At 44.0% G+C, this 21,261-nt stretch overlaps 1 protein-coding gene across 2 annotated transcripts in view; it reads left to right on the top strand.

The window, feature by feature from the left end:
* Positions 1 to 21,261, top strand: part of MYRIP (myosin VIIA and Rab interacting protein) — a 162,044-nt gene that overhangs the window by 43,314 nt on the left and 97,469 nt on the right. For both annotated transcript variants that reach the window (XM_070391557.1, XM_070391555.1), the window contains one exon: positions 18,792 to 19,013. In XM_070391557.1, coding sequence (XP_070247658.1) covers positions 18,792 to 19,013 — 222 coding nt within the window. The remainder of the gene's footprint in view (positions 1 to 18,791; positions 19,014 to 21,261) is intronic.

Raw genomic sequence — 21,261 nt, 5'->3', positions numbered from 1 at the left:
AGGCTCTTTGCTTTTGCATCGGACTCGGCTCCCTGGTGGTCTTTGGGGATCTTAAAATCTGGGCATAACAATTCTTGGGTGTGTTTTTTTTTCAGCCATTAACATATGTAAAATCCATTCTTTACTCGTGGGCCATACAAAAACAGTTGGTAGGCCTCATTTGGCCCCCCTGTCAGAGTTTGCGGACCCTGCTGTAGACCATCTCTGAGTGATCTAGAAGGTAGAGACAAAACTTCCTTCCTCCACTGGAAACACTTCTTTCATGGTCTTGGAGAAGGTTTTCATCATCTTGTTTTTAAAAAACTCATCATTTTTCAGTCATTGTAATACTTTTCCTTTTAAACATCTCTATTGTGATATAATTTATATGCCATAAACTAACCCACTTTAGTTGTGCCATTTGATGATTTCTAGTAAATTTATAGATTTGTGCATTCATCACTCCAATCCAGTTTTAAAACATTTTCATAACGCCCCAAAGATCCTTGTGACCATTTGCATTCATTGTCTTTTCCCACCTCAGCCCCTGGGCAACTAATAATCTGCTTATTGTTCCTATAGATTTGCCTTGTCTGGACATGTCATATACCTAGAATCATACAATATGTAGTCTTTTGCACTTGTCTCCTTTCATTCAGCATACTATTTTTTAGTTAATCCATGTTATATCATGCATAACTAATTTATTCCCTTTTATTGCTACATAACATTCTACTGGAGGGATATACCTCATGTTGTTTATCCATTCACTCATGGATTATGGGGCTATTATGACTAATGCTGTGAGGAAATTCTCCCCCATTCCTAGTTTATTGAGATTTTTTATCATGAAAGAATATTGGATTTGGTGAAATCTTTTTTCTGCATCTATTAATATGATCACACTTTTTTGTCTTTTTTCTACATAATGCATTAGTTGATTTTCAGAAGTTATAAATCACACTTAATCATGGTATATAATCCTTTCTACGTGTGCCTGGACTTGGTTTGTAATATTCATTAAGGATCTTTGTGTCTATATTCCTGAGGGATATTGGTCAGTAGTTTTCTTTAATCATTATTTCTTTGGGTAGTGTTGGTATCAGGGTAATACTGACCTCGTAGAATGAGCTGGGAACCATTCCTTCCTCCTCTGTTTTTTTAATGAGTTTTGGAATAATTGGTAGCAATGAATTCTCTCAATATTTATTTCTGAGGATGTCTTTATTTTGCCTTCAATTTTGAAGGGATAGTTTTGCTGGAAATTGAATTCTTGGTTGACAAGAATATGGGAAGAGCTGGGGACCATTCCAATCTCTCCTGAGTGTGCATGCAGCCTTGCACAAAGCACAGTCTTCCAGACCCCAGGGATATATTGGAGCTGATTACAACCCACTCTGGCTGTATCACTTCCCAGATCCCCCTGGTAATTTCTGCCTTGTCAGCTGATCTGTTTGTCCCAAACAGCATGTCAGCCTCTCTGTCATTCCCCATTCTTTTGCTTCTGGAATTGTTGCTCTTTCTGACAGTGCCCAGAAGCATAAAGTTTTGCTGTGTCCTGCTCCAAATCTAATGCTCTTCCTTTGACAGCAAATGTGCAGGTTTTGCCTGGCTGGCGTGGCTCAGTGGTTGAGTGTCGATATATGAACCAGGAGGTCATGGGTTCCATTCCAGGTCAAGGCACATGCCTGGGTTGCATGTTTGATCCCCAGTAGGGGGCATGCAGGAGGCAGCCGATCACTGATTGATTCTCTCTCATCATTGATGTTTCTGTCTTCCTCTCCCTTCCTCTCTCCAATCAATAAAAATATATATTAAAGACAAACAAATAAACAAAACAAAACTGCAGGTTTTCATGGCTTGCCTCACCCTGGTAGAACTACCAACTGGCAGTTGTGAGAGGGGAGTGTGATGCAGTGGAGGGCAGGGTAAGTAGCCCCAAGCTAAAACACACACTCCCACTGTTCTTACCTGGGCTTCAATAGTTTCATTTGAATAAATGCTTCCAATTTGCTATATGCCTTTGCTCCATTTCCAGAGTCCAAAAACAAGTGTTTTTGACAATTTTTTTTTTGAGTTTTGTCTTTGTCCTCCTTGGTCTACCAATGTGAGCAGGCTGACCTGAGCATTCCTGATACCAGGTATAAAAAAGATAGGAAAAAAGACTATTGGGTCCAGGGGACCAAACAGGAACAGGTGTCAGTTTCCTGTGCCTCCACATATCTCCCATTCCCAGGCAGACTATTCTTTTGGTCTTGGCATTGTTTGTGGCAAAAATGGGACTAGCAATAGATGTGACAGTGACTTGCTGTTCCAGTCCCCAGCATTGGCCCAGGGGACATCTGAGAGTCAGTGGGTTTAGGTCTTAGAAGTAAGTGAAAAGTGAAACCCACTAATCCCACATCATGATCACAGTTCAGTCTCTCCTGCCCCCCATTCTTTCCTGCACCTCCCTTATCTTCCTATCTTCCCAGTCAGCCATCACATCAAAAGTGGGAGTCAGTTCTCATTGAGCATTCATTCCTGAGACCCTCTTGTAAAAAGCAGGAGCCTGGTTAATAAAGCAAGTATTTAATTTTATTATTTTTAAAAATATATATATTTTATTGATTTTTTACAGAGAGGAATAGAGAGTTAGAAACATCGATGAGAGAGAAACATCGATCAGCTGCCTCCTGCACACTCCCCACTGGGGATGTGCCCGCAACCAAGGTACATGCCCTTGACCGGAATCGAACCTGGGACCCTTGAGTCCGCAGGCCGATGCTCTATCCACTGAGCCAAACCGGTTAGGGCGCAAGTATTTAATTTTAATTGAGGAGGCAAAGTTTAACAATAGCATGCAGTAAACTGTTTTTTGCTTACAACAATATGATTGTTTTTTTCCCCTTTATTTTCCTAATTATAGCATTTGTAGTTCATTAACAGGTTGACTTGCTCTCCTTTCCGCATCCACCAAACAAAACTTTTAGAAATTCATACAGCTTTGCAGAGGAACAATCTACACTAATAATGGAGGAATATGCAAATTGTCTGGGACGCCATCACAGTAACAGTAATGACCAGCAGGCTGCCAGGGGGGTTAGTGAGGGATGACCAAATGAGTGAACAGCAGGCTGCGTGGGACGACCAGTCCGGCAGGGGGGTTAGTGAGGGACGACCAAATGACTGAACAGTAGGCTGCGTGGGGTGACCAGGCCAGCAGGGGGTGCAGTTGGGGTGACCAGGCTGGCGGGGGAGAGGCAGTTGGGGGCAACCAGGCTGGCAAGGGGGCAGTGAGGGGTGACCAGGCCGGCGGGGGGGGGGGGGGGCAGTTAGGGGCGACCAGGTCAGCTGGGTGGGCAGTTAGGGGCAATCAGGCCGGCAGGCAGAGGCAATTAGGGGTGATCAGGCCGACGGGGGGGGCAGTTAGGGGTGATCAGGGCAGGCAGGCAGGCAGGTGAGCAGTTAGGAGCCAGCGGTCCCAGATTGTGAGAGGGATGTCTGACTGCAGTCCCAGATTGTGAGAGGGATGTCCCAGGGATCGGGCCTAAACCGGCAGTCGGACATCCCCCGAGGGGTCCCGGATGTGCATGAATTGTGTGCACCGGGCCTCTAGTATGTATATATGTGTGTGTGTGTGTGTGTGTGTGTGTGTGTGTGTGTATAAAGACAGCAGTGCACCTGCAGTTCAACTAGCGTGACTAGCTCATATATCCATTTAATGCAATTGGCACCACATCTAGGTGTGGGCAAAAGTAGTTTTATAATTAGTTATATGGAAAAAGACATACAGGTAATGATTATTATAGTAACTCTATTAACTCAAAAGAGTAAACTCTGTGTCCCACATACTCACAACTATAAGCCTACTTCTGCCCACCCTGTACATGGGTTGTGTGTTTCTTTTGGCAAAGTTACAATTTACTGAAATTGAGTATTCCACGGCACCATGTGGTGGGTTAGCCATAACAGGTTGCTAATGAGGGAATCAAGACACAGGCAGACACTGCCTTAAATAGGAGCTTACATAAGCCACCTTCGTCAGTGCTGGCTCTACACAACTGCATTTCTTAGGAAGCAAGTTGTACACTGGGTCTTCCTTCTGAAAAGCAGTGTTGTCCCCCTCACGAGGGGTATGCTGTACAGGCAGGAACCTCATGGTGGGGAGAAGTGTCCCTTTGATTGTTGCTGTGCTTTTAATGTCATGCTAAATGGAGCAGCACTTTGCAATCTCTCAGCCACAGCAGTTTCCTCTTCTCATTCAAATCTAAGCATACAAACGTTTCCCTAACGACCCTTTGAATCCAAAATGTTTATCTGGCAGACCTGTGCATGCTGAATTCTGGAAGGAAATCTAGCTTCTAAAAAACACCTTAGAACATTGTGTCCAGGCTTGCAATCAAGGAAATCAATTCTCATGTTTCCCACATATTTTGTTTTCCAGGCAGTTTTTCTTGAATTTTTTGTGTGTGGAAGAGGTTAGACTGGTGCATGTTTGTGGAAAGGAATGGTAGCAGGAGACTTAGGGATCCCAGCCCCGCCCCCCTTCCCATTTCCCTGATGATATTTATTTTATCTCAATCTTACTTCAGAAAGGATTTGAAGTGGCTTAATGATGTTACTGCATTTCAACTAGAAGAGCTAGGCCAGTGATGGCGAACCTTTTGAGCTCAGCATGTCAGCATTTTGAAAAACCCTAACTTAACTCTGGTGCCGTGTCACATATAGGAATTTTTTGACATTTGCAACCATAGTAAAACAAAGACTTATATTTTTGATATTTATTTTATATATCTAAATGCCATTTAACAAAGAAAAATCAACCCAAAAAATGAGTTCGCGTGTCACCTCTGACACGTGTGTCATAGGTTTGCCATGACTGAGCTAGGCAAAGCGAAATAGTGGAGAAACGAGATCTACTGGTATTAATTACTCTGGAGAGAATCATTGGAGATTCCCATCATTGAAAGCCCATTTTCCTCCCGTGTTCTGGGAATTCAAGCAAGAAGGGAAAGTGTTGAATCTGGATACTTGATCTGGATGGTTGAGGCACGGGCTTTGCAGAACAAGATCAGCCACCACACTCTCATTTCCTGGCCTGACCCTCTGGATGTTTCCAGATTGGGATTTTGAAGTCACCCTTCCATTGCTAGTTGAGGTGCCTAATGTCAGAGGGCCACCAAACAGCATCTTTTAGTTCAATTGCATCATGTCTAGGTTTGTAACTAGCTCCTTCAGCAAGGCACCTTTTTCCTATTCTGCTATGAGATAGGTACTTCTCATCATAGCTGTGGGCCACCATTAGTTGGTGCTAGAGGCTAAGACCAGCAGGTCATAATTATGCAAGAAGTCCCTCAGAAGCCTGATGGACTTTGATATTCAGCAGGGCTAAAAATCTGCATATTATTACCTGCTGCTGGTTGAACAGCTGAAGGCAATTCCCCTAACCTGATAATCCTTTATTGTTTACCAAACCTTACCATTGAGGTCTGTTTGCTTTGCTAAAGGGCAAATGTGTATTGTAGTAAATAAAGAGCCATGGGTCCAGAGATTCAGGGAGCTTCTCCACTAGAGGGAAGTGATCCGCCTGATTCCCCCATGCCTTCCAAATTTATATTTCTTGTCTAATGTATCCGTTTATGTCGCAGCCCCTTCTCCAGACCCTGAACCCTTGCTGCAAAAGACTGTGGCAGTTGGGATTAAAAAGACTGAAAGGCATGCCCTGGCCAGTGTGGATCAGTGGTTAGAGTGTCAGCCCGCACACTGAAGGGTTGATGGTTCGATTCCCAGTCCAGGGCATGTACCTATATTTTCACATTTTCCTACCTACTTGCCAGAGAGAAATAAGAAAACTAGTAAACTACCCCAATTTGAATTCCATATTCCTCCTACTTACGCTATGATGGTAAATGTAAAGAGCAGAGAAAATGGCCAAAAGATTTAGGATCAGAGGCGAGAAATTGAGACTAATGCGCATTGCCTGACTTCACTTTTACTATAATTTGATGCGATTTTGTAACAACTGTGAGTAGTAGGCAGGTAATAGCATTGTGATATAATAAATGTGCCCACATCTGTAATTTCTCTATAATATTTAGGATTACCAAGGAGGATTTACAGATAATATAGTCTATAGATAATAGTGTATGAAGATAGAATTGATTGTTACACTTTATTTTATAAGTATGATTCAGATTCTAAGTCAAACAGAAAACCAATGGAAACATCTCTAAAATTCATCTCGGAGAAGGTTCACATGGAATCTGTTGTCTTTGCAAGAAAGAAAGCTGCACCTTCAGGGACATGGGCCAAAAAGCATGCTGATTTTGAAAGAAGTTCTTACTCCTTACGACAAGCACCCTGTGCTGTCTGCATGGATGGGCTCCTGGTTGGGAATAAAACAGGGTCAAACGTTTTGCTACAGTTTATCATATTATACCTATAAATAACTCATGAGCCATCTTTGACCATAAAGTTAGTTAAGAAATTTTAACAAATGCATGATTTCCACTGCGTAGGGTGGAGCAGCACTGGCATTTACAACCCTCCTGAGCAATCAAGTGCCAGGGAAAATGTAACTGACAGCCGTAGGTCAACTGCTGTTTCTAAGCACTGATCACCTCAAAGCACAGGACCAAGTATCTTCCTTTCTAGGACTGTTAGCAACAAATTGTTGGCAACATGCTAAACGTCAATTAGTTCTTATAATATCTTATATTCATACGAGCAAGACTTGGTGACTCACAAAGACAATTTGGAATAAATAGGGATATTCACCCTGGAATTTTCTCTTTTGATGGCAGTAATTATGAACAACACTGGTTTCTTCGCTGAGGTGGTAATTTTTGGCAGTGTAGTTCTTATTCAGAATGTACTGGGGATGTGATTATTCTTGGTACTGCTCTCTTTCCCAGCATGTAATGAACGATTCCCATATGATCTTCTTTTTTATTGGGTGAAAATAGCACCACACCAGCAGAGGGATGTGCTTTTGAAGTATTACTGACACAAAATGACTTTCACGTGGAGTTAAACTTCAACTGATAGGATTCGGAGTTGCTTTCAAAAGTCATAAATGTTATTTTTTTTTAAAAAAGAAAGAAAAAAGTCATAAATGTTAGCGTTTGGGACTTCCTCATCATGCAGGAAAAAATAAGGTAATAAATATACTTTTAAAAGTACCAAATCCCTTTTCCTCTCACATCGATGTTTCTATCTCTCCCGCTCCCTTCCTCCCTCTGTAAAAATCAATGAAAACGTTTTTTAAAAAGTGAGTGGTAAGCCCTGTAAATACTGGGGCATCGGCACTGCGGCGTTTGGCTGATGTCTTCCACTGAAGTCTGTTTTATCTGCCTGTCACTAGGTGGCCTTGAGGCTGTGCAAAATGAGTTTGCAGCCTCTCCCTGGTTAAATGCATCTTGTCTGGCTTACGCTGTAAAAATACCTGTGGACACGATGCCCCACCCAGGATGATGATTTCTCAAGGCCATATGTTTGTGTGGACATAAACAGTCTTCCCAGAAATTGGGCCTAAGCCTGGCCACATGCTGACTGGGAGCAGGACTTCTCAGAGATCACCCAGAAATTACACCGGGAGAGGGGGAGGCCCGCTGTAGAGACGGCCCGTGGCTTCATCGTACACGCGTGTTGACTGCTGACTGAAAACAAACTCATTAACTAGGGAACGCTCAAGGCCTAAAGTTTTTCATACACGAGAGTTTTATGGAGCACGCAACCCAGATTTTTAATGCGTTCGTCCCTCTTGGGATTTGCAGTGTTATTAAAACTAAGCAGCTCGCTTGCCCAATATGCTCAGGTGGACAACCTTTTGTCATACATTCTGCCGGAGGAGGATTTCATGGTGTTTAATAGGTGACTTAAGTGGCAAGTATATTGGCAATTGGTTAGATTTTCAAATGAACACAGCCCCCACAGAAATACCTTGTCATCTGTAATGAGTGTCCACATGATACTTTTGTCATGAAAAGTAACATCAGTGGTGAAAAGATTTTTACAAGATCTGTTTCAAGTATTCAGGGGAAGCGGGTTGCTGTGGTTGGCGCTGGGGAAACAAAGGTGAGCCCAGAGAGTTTACACTCCAGTGGGGAGTCAGAAATTAGAGACTCACAGAAGGAAGTGTGCAATTACAATCGTGTGTGTGTGTATATGTGTGTGTGTGTGTGTGTGTGTGTGTGTGTGTATTTTAGAGAGGAAGGGAGAGGGGGAGAGAGAAACATCAATGATGAGAGAGAATCATGGATCAGCTGCCTCCTGCTCACCCCCCACCAGGGACTGAGCTCACAACCTGGGCCTGTGCCCTAACCAGGAATCGAACGGTGACCTCCTGGTTCACAGGTCGATGCTCAACCACTGAGCCACGCTGGTCAGGCTAGGATGAGTTTTCTAGCAGCAGAGCGTGAGGCAGGGATTCAGATGCCGATGGTTTGGTGGGGGAGTGCTCTTGGGAGAAGTGATGTGTCCAAGTGAGGCTGAGGCAGGGAAGGGTGAGGTCTCCACTGGACCAAATTTCAGTCTGATCCCATCGGGAGCTCTGGATCATGAGTTGCACCAGAGTTGTCCCACCTTAAGGCCAGGGGCTGGCCTTTTGTAGTCTCCCCAACCCTGTGCAAGACACTCATTGACCTGAGTCTGACCTGGGGGTGAGGGTGTGCATGGCCATGGATGTGGGGGGTGGGGGGCTTTTGTAAGGCCAATTTCCCAGGGAAGGTGGGCAACAATTGAGAGAAGGAGTGCATGGAGCTGGGAGGGGCCCTGGGTGCAGCACCATTCGCATCCACGACAGAGCATATACTACAATGTTCTTTGTTCCAACCCTCCGGCCTCTCATGTGACTCAGAAGAAGAGCCGGTTCTCTGAAAAGGACTGCCAAGGCCTGTGGGACCTGGGGTTCACTCTGACCTTCTCTCATGGATGTCTGTGGGTCGATGCTCAGTGGTTCATGTGACCCTTATTATTCTAGTTCACCTTGTCTTGGCTGGACTTTCCGTTAGCTTTTCTGTTTCCACAGCAATGTCTATTTGGGACATTATTTCACATTTCATCCGCATGTGTTGAGCCACCCAGTTCTGTTGCCTTGTGTGTTTATTCCAAAGATCTATAAGCACTCTAGAATTTGGCTTTACATTAACACTTGACATATGGTATGGCTTTTCTGGGCTCTGAAGAAATCTTTCTTCCTTCACCAAACATGATCAGAATTACTGTCTCCGTTTGAAATTGGCTCATGGTTGAAGATAGAAAAAAGAGTCTTTGAGATCAAAATCTTTTTTTTTTTTAAATTTCACCCCAAAGGGCTGCTAGATACAGTAGGCTTCCTTATCTGGGCCGCCTCCTTACCTGTAACATCTGGCCTTCCTGCCCCGTGCAGGTTTGTCTCTTAGAACTCTGCTGGCTGGGCTCTTTTCACAACTGTTTTCCATCTTAAGCCTTCTCTTTATTGTTGGAACCTATTGCTTTATTCCTCCTTGCACTCTTCACCTTTCCGAGTTCTAGTTTAGCACTCAGTTCTGTTACATAGCCTCCGGCCTTACTCACTGTCCATGTGGTTGGGGTCTTGGTGCAGAGAGGCCCTCTGGGGATGGCACTGTGGTCCTTCTTTGAGATGTTTTGAGACATTTGCATCATCAGCCTGGCTGCTAGATCAGAAACACGGCCAAGTTCCCGAAGTGACAGTTTTATTTGACAAATGTCTTCTAATCTCGGGACATACGTTACTTAAAGAAATACACCAGCCAAAACCGGTTTGGCTCAGTGGATAGAGCATCGGCCTGCAGACTGAAAGGTCCCGGGTTCGATTCCGGTCAAGGGCATGTACGTTGGTTGTGGGCACACCCCCAGTAGGAGATGTGCAGGAGGCAGCTGGTTGATGTTTCTCTCTCATCAATGTTTCTAACTCTCTATCCCTCTCTCTTCCTCTCTGTAAAAAAATCAATAAAATATATTAAAAAAAAAATACACCTAAGGACTGATTTCACATTGGAGGTTAGAACACAATAGCACATGTACTAGCACATGGAGGGCCCGTTGTGTGGTAGCCATGGGCCAGGGTCGGGGGCTTCTGACACAGGAGGAGCTCAGGAAATCAGTGGAAGTTGAATAAAACGGAACCAGTTGGGCTGGAGAGTGCAAAGATCAACGAAACATGGTTTCAAAAAACTCAAAGTACTAGAAGGAGAAGTGGACCTGCAAACACATGGTTATGATATGGTGTAGTATGCCTTAATTTCCTCATCTTAAATCAGGGTCAAGATCTGTCTTCCAAGAGCGTTAAACGGTGCATGTAAAGTGCTCAACTGAATGACAGACGTGCCCCAGCTGATTTGGCTCAGTGGATAGAGTATCAGACTGCGGACTGAAGGGTCCCAGGTTTGATTCCGGTCAAGGGCACATGCCCGGGTTGCAGGGGGCACATGCCCCTGTTGCAGGCTCGATCCCCAGCAGGGGACGTGCAGGAGGCAGCTTATCAATGGTTCTCTCTCATTGATGTTTCTATCTCACTTTCCCTCTCCCTTCCTCTCTGAAATCAATAAAAGTATATTTAATAAATAAATAAATAAATAACGACAGACGTAATGTTAGAGCACTGTTTAGTAGAGATGTATACAGATCAGGGAGGAAGTCATGGATTCTGTAGAGAGTAGGGGGTGGATACACTTATCGAAGAAAACCCAATAGACTCGGTGCCTGAGAGTTGAACAAGAGTTTGTGGGTCGCCCTTACCGGTTTGGCTCAGTGGATAGAGCGTTGGCCTGCGGACTGAGGGGTCCCAGGTACGATTCCGATCAAGGGCATGTACCTTAGTTGAGGGCACATCCCCAGTTGGGGGTGTGTAGGAGGCAGCTGATCGATGTTTCTCTCTCATCGATGTTTCTAACTCTCTATCCCTCTCCCTTCCTCTCTGTGAAAAATCAATAAAATATATTTTTAAAAGAAAGAGTTCACGGGTCTACCATCCACTCATGATCTGTGTTGGCAGCAACACCCATGTCTGTTGGTGGCACCATATATGTTTATGTGGGATAAGAAATTGGGCTCCTGTAGACAGGTTTGAGCCCCTACCCTTTTTGTTAATGGAATTGCCAGTTTCATTGCCAAAGGAAATTACCTAAGGAACCACTTACAACTTCGGTTAAACATTATTTACAAATACTCAATGGTCTTGATTGTGCAAAACAACAATAATTGCTAAGCATTGTGTTCCAGAAGCCTGCCAAGTCTCTTGGGGCTGCTACAAAATATTTTGGTAACAACTTTAGCTATTTCAGCATTATAAAATATCTACTAGGAAAAACTAACCAGTAAATATTATTCCTCTTAAACATATTTTAAAGGATGGGTGTCTTTTTAGTATTCATTTTTTTTTTTCTCTTATTGTTGCCTGAATCATGATCCTAATTACTAGGCTTTGTTTCTCCTGAAAATAGAATCTGGTTTCTGAGACGAAAATATATTAGGGTGAGTCGGCAAAAACTCCTCAACATTATTTCCCCAGTATTGTCAAGCTCATAGATAAGAAGATATGTCAACTTCATTTTCCATAAGCTGGGGTTGTCTAGAATAATATAGAAAAGCATCTATTATGATGATGAATGTTTTTTTTTCTCTAGGTGCCATCCGAGGCTTTTAAATTTTATTTGGGGGATAAATGGGTATTAAGTGTTTCACCAAATTTTAGAAATATTTAAAACCTAAGGCAATCATAAAAACTTATTTCTTCAGAAATCTTTTTGAAATTTTACTTTTGACCAGGCTTAATCCATAACCAAATACCACTGCTGAATATAAACCTGAAATACAGGTTTCTGATATTTGAAAAGGTGGGCCTGGCTCTCTTTCAGCCTATCTGTGATTCATTTGCTTTTAACCCCTGCATTAGACATCTTCGGGAAAAGGTGAAATAGTGCTGCAGTAGAAGAAAGAAAATCTAAAACAAAATGAAGGGTAGCCGTAGTTTCCTGGGTCAAAACTATCTCCTTGGGATATCAGGCGTATGTGTGCCTGTTTATACCTCGTTGCCGTATAACGTAATTTTTAACCCTAAATTTTGAGTAATGAGGGTTACTGATTATAAATGTTCTCCATCACAAATTATTCGGTTTCGATTGTTATGCTAGACTGTTTGGCCCTGCTGATTTTAGTTCCTAAAACTCCCCTGCTGCACCACATCACCTAATGCTTGACCTATTCTACTTATGTATTCAAAACTAGCCGACAGCCTGCCACTGGGCCCTGCGGGAGGGCTGGGCAGGCAGTGGTGAGTCACCCACACCAGCCCCTGCCCTCCTGGAGCTCTGATGGAGACAATGCACAAGTAAACAAATGGATAGATATGTAACGTCATTAATTACATGTTGTGATAAGGCCAGGGACAGAAAGAACTAGAGCTCCAAGAGAGGCGTTATGTATAGGGATGCGTTCTCTACAGAGCATTTGAAAACATGAGCCTCTCTGTCCCTTGATTACCCAATATAAGCTCCACATGAGAAATTTAATGTAGAATTGGGTTCTGGGAAGTGTTACCTGTTGTGAGAAAATGGTGAACTGCCTTCTTTGTGAAACTGAAAATTCCATAAACCCTTTTTCCTTTTTTGCTGTGGTTTTCAGGAAGCTTGGAGAGAACTTCGATGCCCAGTGAAAGCATTAAAGTATCTTATCTGGCCCTGGCTGGGGTGGCTCAGTTGGTGGGGCGTTGTCCGGTGCACTGAAGAGCTGCCAGTTCGAGTCAGGGCACATGCTCGGGTTGCGGGATTGATCCCCAGTAGGGGGTGTGCAGGAGGCAACCGATCAACGTTTTCTCTCACATCAATGTTTTTCTCTCTTTCCCTCTAAAGATTGACTTGAAAATCTTTTAAAATAAAAAAAATAAAGTATCTCTTCTGGTCAGTATATTTGTGCAGCAGATGAGCTGAAACACCCCCTGGCTCCTGCACCCCCATCCCAAGGATGTGCTTGTAAAATGGTAGGTGGTTCTGGGGCAGTCCGGGGCCAGCCTAGACAGACCGGGGACACGAGTGTTCAGGCCAGAGCAGAGATGTTTGAAGGGGAGTTTATAAAAGGACGTTTTTCAGCGTGATGTGCCACATCGCTCACACCTCCACTTCCGCACAAAGCTCTCAATAAAATCGACATTCCTCTCTGGTGTTTGCTAGGAATTGGATTTGTGGTTTGGAGATGCATCCACGTGTTGAGGCTGGCCTGGAACTGGCCGTAGAGTTAGAGCACATGCCTCCTTCTGGTTATATTTGGTTCCTGATTTTTTTTTCAAATCTCTTTTCTTTTCCTAGTTTGTTGATTTTATTGTATCTACATATTTTATAAATAAGAACATTGGTGATAACTACAAACAAACCTAAGGCAATCATAAAAACGTATTTCAAATGAAAGCCTTTGCTCTGGTACCTACCAGCAACACCCATGGGCAAGATGCTTAGCAGTGGGCACTGCAGGGTCCTGCCCAGGTCACCTTTACTTGTCCAGGACACCCATAGCCCAGGGTGTCCGAGTCTGGGCTGCCGATGGCTCCCAGCTGCTCCCAGTTCAGGACAGTTTTTCTCCCAAGAGATTACACCAGCGGTTCTCAACCTGTGGGTCGCACCCCTTTGGCGGTCGAACAACCCTTTCACAAGGGGTCACCTAAGACTATCCTGCATATCAGATATTTACGTTACAATTCCTAACAGTACCAACATTACAGTTATGAAGTAGCAACGAAAATAATTTTATGGTTGGGTCACAACATGAGGAACTGTATTTAAAGGGCCAGAAGGTTGAGAACCACTGGATTACACCCTCTTTGGGTCAGGGTGGAGTGGCTTCCCACTACAGGACCGACTAATAATACGGGGGTACAAAGGCCATCTTCTCTCCTCAGAGTGGGACCTGCTCTGCAGTACAACCCATGCTCCAGAGCTCCCCTAGGGACCAGACCACATCTCTGCTCACCTCCTTCTTCTTTTCTATTCTGTTTCCTTTTCTTCCCTTTGTTTAAGAGCACGCCTACAGTAAGTCATACACACAAGATTCCCTGTTCTTTGGGCTCTGCTCTCTCACCCTTGCTCACTTTTTCCCAGTTACCTGTCCACTAACTGGTTCTCCAGCACAACAGGCTTTCTTACCTGTAAAGTGAAAAAAAGACTTAAGAACAAGCATTCAAGAACTAGTATTAACTGTTGTTATGAGTTAAGTCCACATCCCACGACTAAAGAAATGCTGAGAAACTGAAACCTTACTGAAAGAGTTCAGAGTGTCTTGTTATTCATTCTGATGGTTCTAGTCATCATAACCCAATAGATGACACAGTCTATTGCTAAGTGATCAGCCTTTTCCCCCCATTTCTATGCGCAGGGCTGCCCTCTAGTGGAATCTGAATGAATGTTAATTGAGGATAATAGGCTATGGCATAGAACTCCTCTAGCTACATAGTGAACTGTATGATTAGTCTGTCTAAGCTTTAGTCTTAGGAAGCGTCTAGCAGCCTCTAGTACCACTGGCAGCTGTACTTTCCAGTGGGGGAGACCTTAGTGCCCGAGAAGGAAATCTCTCCACATGGGATTATGCCGAGCTGTCTCTTGTTTCATGGAACTGTCTCCAGAAGGTTCTACATCCTTGGCCATTTAAGAAACTGTCTGATGGGTCTGCCTATTGAGCTCATCCCTCTCCCGTTGTGAGTTTATAGGCAACCACTTTCAAAAATTTTGCCAGACGCATATATCAACTTTGTTGCTATTTACTTAATATTTTCCTCTTAAACATCTCACTTAAAGATATTAAATAGCACTTCGACTAACTCTAAGCATTTACATCTATGAAATATCAGGCTAACTATGTTTATTAAATTTTTTTCCTAATACGTATTAAAACCAAAACATAACTTAATATAAAAAAATGCGTAGTCCTGTACCACCCACATTCGTCTGGTCCATCAGCAGTGGCCCACATGCCACACCCTGGGAAACACCACCAAAGGAATTTATGAAAACTGAAACGGAAATGCAGACGCTTCCCATGTGTCCCAGGTATTCAGATCCAGGGTAGGAGGAAGGAGAAGGTAAGCTGCCATGTTTCTAACCTAAAAGCTTTCTGAATGTCCTCTTTTGAAAGGTGTCTATTTAGATCCTTTGCCCATTATTTGATTGCATCGTCAGGAAAAATGAACAAGGGTATATGATTTCTACCTGTGAAACCTCTCAGGAGACCGGTTATCACAGTGGTGGGCTGCCCACGGCTGTCTGTGCGGATGACCGGCCACACGGGAAGGCCTTTTGTGGATAAACGGAGGAGGGTGAATGGACTTAGGCTGAGCTTTCAAGAAGAGAGAGCATGTAGGAAAACCTCAAAGAAAAGAAGACATGGCATTTTCAAAGATCAGTAAGAAATGGGACAGGCTGTGTGGTTCACGCATCCTAAGAGGACGGGGTGCGTTTGGAGGCACACGGGCTATGTGGGCTCCTGTTATATCTTGGCGGGGGAAACTGGAATCTGTAAAGCATGTTAAGCAGGTGGGTGATCCAATCAGATCAATTAGATTTTCATACTCGAAAGGACTTTCCTGCTGTAGTTGGAAGGAGAGATTGGGGAAGAGGAAGAAGTTTAGAAAGAGGCTGTTTCCCTGGTCTCAGGAGAGAGGAGGCCAGGTTGGACTGGGGGTGGGTGAGGGCAAAGCAAAGATGGAGACAAGTGAATGAATGCCAGGTACTTTGTATTTGGAAGATATAACGTATAGAACATGGATTGACCATGATGTGCAAGGAGAGACAAGACCAAGAAAAGGTCCCGGGTCTGGCTTTAGCAGGGGGTGGATGGAGGGTCCATTCACTGAGCCCAGAAGCTTAGGGAGGAGCAGTTTTGCAGAGACTGATCAAATATGGTGTTTGCAGTCCTGTGTATCAGGAAACAGAACTCATAAAGCTCGAGGGATTCTGTAGATTGCGTTCATAGAGCTTTTTTGATCCCCAAAGACTTTCCTTCCTGGATGTTCTATCCCATTTAATTTAGTGTCTGTGAAATATCAATAGAAGCTGGTCTGTGGCCGATGCTGTCCTTGTATTGTTTACAGATGTCAGAGCCGCTGATGACTTAGCTCTTCAGTTCTCAATCCGAGGGACCGGATATCGACATCTTCATGCCTTAGGACAAAAACCCTGTCCTATTTCCCTGTAAATGTTTTGTTCATTTGTTCAAAGTGTATGCATATAATAGTTTACCTCATAGAATTATTAGTTGGCCTGATGTAGTCTCCCCTTTTAATACTGATTCAGCCTTTCTCTACTACCCATCAAGCCACAGATCTGTACTGAAGACTGCTGTGCAGGGCAGTCAGCCTGCTCACGTACTGGCAGATGTGTAAGCCAGCCCAAGTCACCGAGGTTAAAGCTGCAAACGCTCCCTGAATTGTTGTGGAAAGATGTTTATGATATGTTGTTGTTAAGTGAAAAATGAGGTTATAAAACCATATGTAGATTTCCAGTTCTAATAGGAGGGTGGGATGAACTAATGCGACCCTTCTTTGTACTAGAAACACATAAAAATACTAACAAAATATAAGGTTTAATATAAGAAAGAGAAAATATTTGCAAGTCATAAAACTGATAAGGGACTTGTGTCCAGAATACATTTAAAGTACTCCTCCAACACAACAATAAAAAGATGAATAAGCTACTTTTAAAATGGGCAAAAGATGTGAATAGATTTTTCTTCAGAGAAGATGTGCAAATGTCCAATAAGGATATGAAAAGATGCTCAGCATTATTCGTCATTAGGGAAATGCAAATCAGTCCCACAATGAGATAACACCTCGTCCTCCCTGGGATGGCTGTTGTAGAAAAGGCAGACAATAGCAAGTATTGGTGAGGAGGTGGAGAAATTGGAACCCTCAGATATCGCTGATGGGGATGTAAAAATGGTACAGCCATTTGGAAAACAGTCTGGCAGTTTTTTAAAAATTTAAACATAGCGTTACCACATGACCCAGTGACTTTACCCCTGGAATTTAAAAGCTATATCCACACAAAAACTTATACATGAGTGTTCATAGCAGCATTATTTGTAATAGCCAAAGAAAAGGAACAACCCAGATGTCTATCAGCTGATGAATGGACAGATGACATAGGGTATGTTAGTGGAATATTATTTGGCAGGAAAAAGGAATGAAGTGCTGATACATGCTACTGCATGGATGAGCTTTGAACACATGCAAAGAAAGAAGCCAGACACAGCAGGCCACATGGGGTATGGTTCCATTTATATAGTACATGTCCAGAATAAGCAAAGTCATAGGACCAGAAAGGAGTTGGTGGTTGGCAGGGACTGAGGGGGCGGGCAATGGGGAGTGACTGCATAATGTGGGATTTCTTTTGGGGTTGATGAAAATGTTCTGGAATCAGGAAGGGGTGGTGCCTAGCACAACTTTGTGAATATACTAAAACCCACTGAACTGTACAATTGAAAGGGTGAATTTTATGGTATGTGGATCATATTTCAATTTTTTTAAAGTTGGCAGGAAAGGTAAGAAAGGGAAATTCCCCAGGGGTAGAAGTGAAGAGGGAACTTTTAAAAAGTATATTTTTATTGATCTCAGAGAGGAAGAGAGAGGGAGAGATAGAAACATCAGTGATGTGAATCATTGATCGGTAGCCCACAACCTGGGCATGTGCCCTGACCGGGAATCGAACCATGACCTCCTGGTTCATAGATTGACGCTCAACCTCTGAGCCACGCCAGCTTGCATGAATTTAAAACCAGAGGGATCAGTCTGGTCAGATGGGGACGCCAGGGCCGCGGGCTCTGCGGACTAGCAGCTGCGGCATTCATTTCGGCATGGGGCAAGAGAGGTGGCCTGGAGCCTTCGGGGGAGAAGCAGCTGAAAGTGAGATACTGCATAAAGTTTGGAATAAAACACGTAGGCTCAAATAAGCAACATTTAGAAAGAAAAGGGGGACAAAAATACAAATAATTACTAATATAGCCGAGGTCTTAAAGTCAAAAGAAACATGTGAACCACTTTATGCCAACACACTTGAAAATCTAAACAAAAAAAGACAATTTTCTAGGCTTCAAAATTAAAACAGTATGTATAATATCATCTCCTATGAGGGCAGAGGAGAAAGGGGTGGGGAGAGAGGGAGAGAGGAGATACATAAATAGTTCAGAGTAGTAGAATACAGGTAATTCTAACATTTCCCCTTTTGCTTACCTGCCCCATGCCTAATATGTCAGGCAAGGGTAACTCCTACGTACACAGCCTCTGTTTACCATTTAGGCCATGGATTTCGAGAGTTTTCTTTTGGTCAGAGGCCCTGAAGAAGAGGGTTGTCTTGTAGGCGACTCTGAATCACCACTGCTTAGGATTTGTTCACTCACGTTGATTTGAAAGCTTTTAAGATCCCTGGGTGCTTCCGTTTCCAGGGTTGCTAAATAGGGCCAGCACCGCATCGATCATATTCCCAGCAGGGCTGTTGGGAGGATTAATGTTTTAATACAGTAACATAACAACACGATCTCCTGCTCCTTTAAAAAGGTGTTAATTAAGTTCCAGGTTTCCTTTTTTGAGGTTGTACTTAGTTTTATGGTGATAATACGTATCTCAGTCTAGTGTCTGAAAGGTAACAGAAAATGTGACGGACAGAAGCACCCCACGCTAATCCATGGTTGGGGTTCCCCTCTGGCTATCATGGGAAGCAAGTGTGAGTTTTATTGTGGTGCGGGAAGGGCTCCATGTGGCTCGGTCTGTGGCCGGGCCGGGCCGGGGTAAGGATGCTCTGGGGAGAGAGCCCCCTGACCTGGTCCTCTCCTTCCTTGTCTGCTCATTCCAGCGAGATGAAGCAGAAGCTGGACGAGGAGGGCAGCAAGTGCAGCATCCTCTCCAAGCACCAGAAGTTCGTGGAGCACTGCTGCATGCGCTGCTGCTCGCCCTTCACCTTCCTCGTCAACACCAAGCGCCGCTGCGGGGACTGCGCGTTCAACGTCTGCAAGAGCTGCTGCTCCTACCAGAAGCACGAGAAGGTCTGGATCTGCTGCGTCTGCCAACAAGCCAGGTGAGTGGCCGGGTGGACCCCCGGGGCCTCGTCTGGCACCACCCATCTTCCTTCAACCAGGTAGGATGAGCAGCGATGGATCAGCACACAGTACTGAGCGCAGTAGATTACCCAGGTGAGGAGCTGTTAAGGATACTGCGTGAGCCTCGCAGAGGGGACCACATTTCTCAACTTTTTTTCTTTCTTTCCTTCTTTCTTCCTTCCTTCCTTCCTTCCTTCCTTCCTTCCTTCCTTCCTTCCTTCCTTTCTTTCATTCCACAAGTGCATGTGGGAGTCTTAGGAGTGATGCTAGACGCAGGATCCATGATGGTGAATGAGGCAGATGGCTTTGGGGCGGGGGGAGGGGAGGGTGGACGGATGAAATGCTAGAATGTTACAGTACTGCACCCAGCTGGTTGGGTGCATTCATTGTACGCAGCACTTGGCTCAAAGGTCTATCATGGCACCACTGTGCTGCCCAATCCATGGTGGATGCCTCCAGGACAGAAACTGTCCCTGTTTTATGCAACTCCATGTGTAGCACCATACATAGCCTGGCATGTAAAAGGCACACACATCTTAGGGGCTGAGTAATAGACCAGGGCAGTGTTCAATAGCAGAAAAATACATGGTATGAAGGGGGTTTCAGGAATTTTAAAGGAAAAAGGGTCTAGAGAGTGCTGGAGTGTCGTAAAGAGGTTTCATGGAAGAGGAGGGGCCCCTGGGTGGAACTCGATAGGAGGACTCACAGGGCATTGTTGGACAAGGGGTGACATGCGCACAGAGGACAGCTCCCCGAGGTGTGTGGCAGGCCTGGAACAGACTCTTGCAGAGGCAGGTAGAGTTGTGAAGAATTTGGGTTTGTTCCTCAAGGGGTTATGAAATCCTTGAAAATAGCAGTTGAAAATCATTGGAATAGCAGTTTTTAAAATACGTTGTTCTTTACTGTCCTTCTATATATCGCCCCCCCCCCCCCACACACACACACAAGGACATATTAGCACCTACATAATTTTGTTTCTTTTGTTTTTTCTCTGTTCCTCTTCTCTGTGGTTCAGAAAAATCTCCAAATTTCCTAAGCAGTCAATAGCCGTGGAGCAATACAGTCACATCCTCTCCACCCCACATCTGCCCTGAGCTGCATGAGTTTATTATCAGTTACAATTAAATGACACATTGCTGTCATGAAACAGCAGAATTGCTCAGTGACGAGTGCACGGCCTCGGGGGCACATCACTTACAAACGGGAGAACATTGCCCCAGAAGCCAGCCCTCTGATGCCAGGCCTGTGCTACTTTATTTCTACAAGGCCGTCTCAAGGAGGAGCCGAATATTGAAGAATACGTTGTGAAAGGGCAGCGCATGGCTCCTCAGGCTACATTTTAAATGTCCATTTCACATTTCCACCACTTAAAGAGGAGGCAGGAGGCTTAGCTAATCCTATATAATAGTCCTGCATTGTTTCCGTGTAAACATTCCATGGCAGTTCCCCGAGGCTCAGAGGTTGGACATTGGAAAATAATGGACCACACATCGGAGGAGACCTGGAAAGACATCCAAAAAATGTACATTTGTTCCAGTTATTCTAAGAAAAGGGAGGGTCATTGAGGAGTTTTCCACATTCGGCGCGTCTGGCGTAGTTAGAACACACCCGAAGTGGCTTCATCAGAATTGGCAGAAGTTTCTGAGGAGAAGTTGGGAATTTTGCTGTTTTGATCCTGAATGCTGTCTTGTGGGGGCATCTCAGAAGTCTTGGGATTATTATTGTCTGAAATCCAAGGGGACGGAAAAGTTGAGCTCGTTTCTGGTTTTTCTATGTTATTCAAGTTCATCATCAGAACCTGTCCAGGAAAGAAATCCCAAGGACACATGTGGCAGGTGTTTGCTTCTTGACATTTCTCTTGAAACTGATAGAGAAGAACGTCCAGGTCAGAGTACCTCAGTCTCGCAGTCTTTTTGCATTTTGCAGGATGTCTCAGAGAAGTCTGTTTCATGTGTGTAGTAACAAGCTGTCCAACCCCCAGCACTACACAAGCATTTAAGGCATATTTTGACTTGAATCAAGTATGGAAATTTTCAGATAAATAACTCTAAAAACTTGCACAGTTTTTTGAAACGGGAAAACAACAACAACAACACAGTTTACAAGATTGTTTAGACTTTATTTATTTTTTAAAAATATTTTTTATTGATTTTTTACAGAGAGGAAGGGAGAGGAATAGAGAGTTAGAAACATCAATGAGAGACATCGATCAGCTGCGTCCCGCAC

This window comes from Myotis yumanensis, unplaced genomic scaffold (genome assembly GCF_028538775.1).
Source record: "Myotis yumanensis isolate MYYU_CA2020_CCGP unplaced genomic scaffold, mMyoYum1.0.hap1 SCAF_14, whole genome shotgun sequence".
NCBI classification, from domain to species: Eukaryota; Metazoa; Chordata; class Mammalia; order Chiroptera; family Vespertilionidae; genus Myotis; species Myotis yumanensis.
This window is presented reverse-complemented; position numbering and strand designations above follow the sequence as displayed.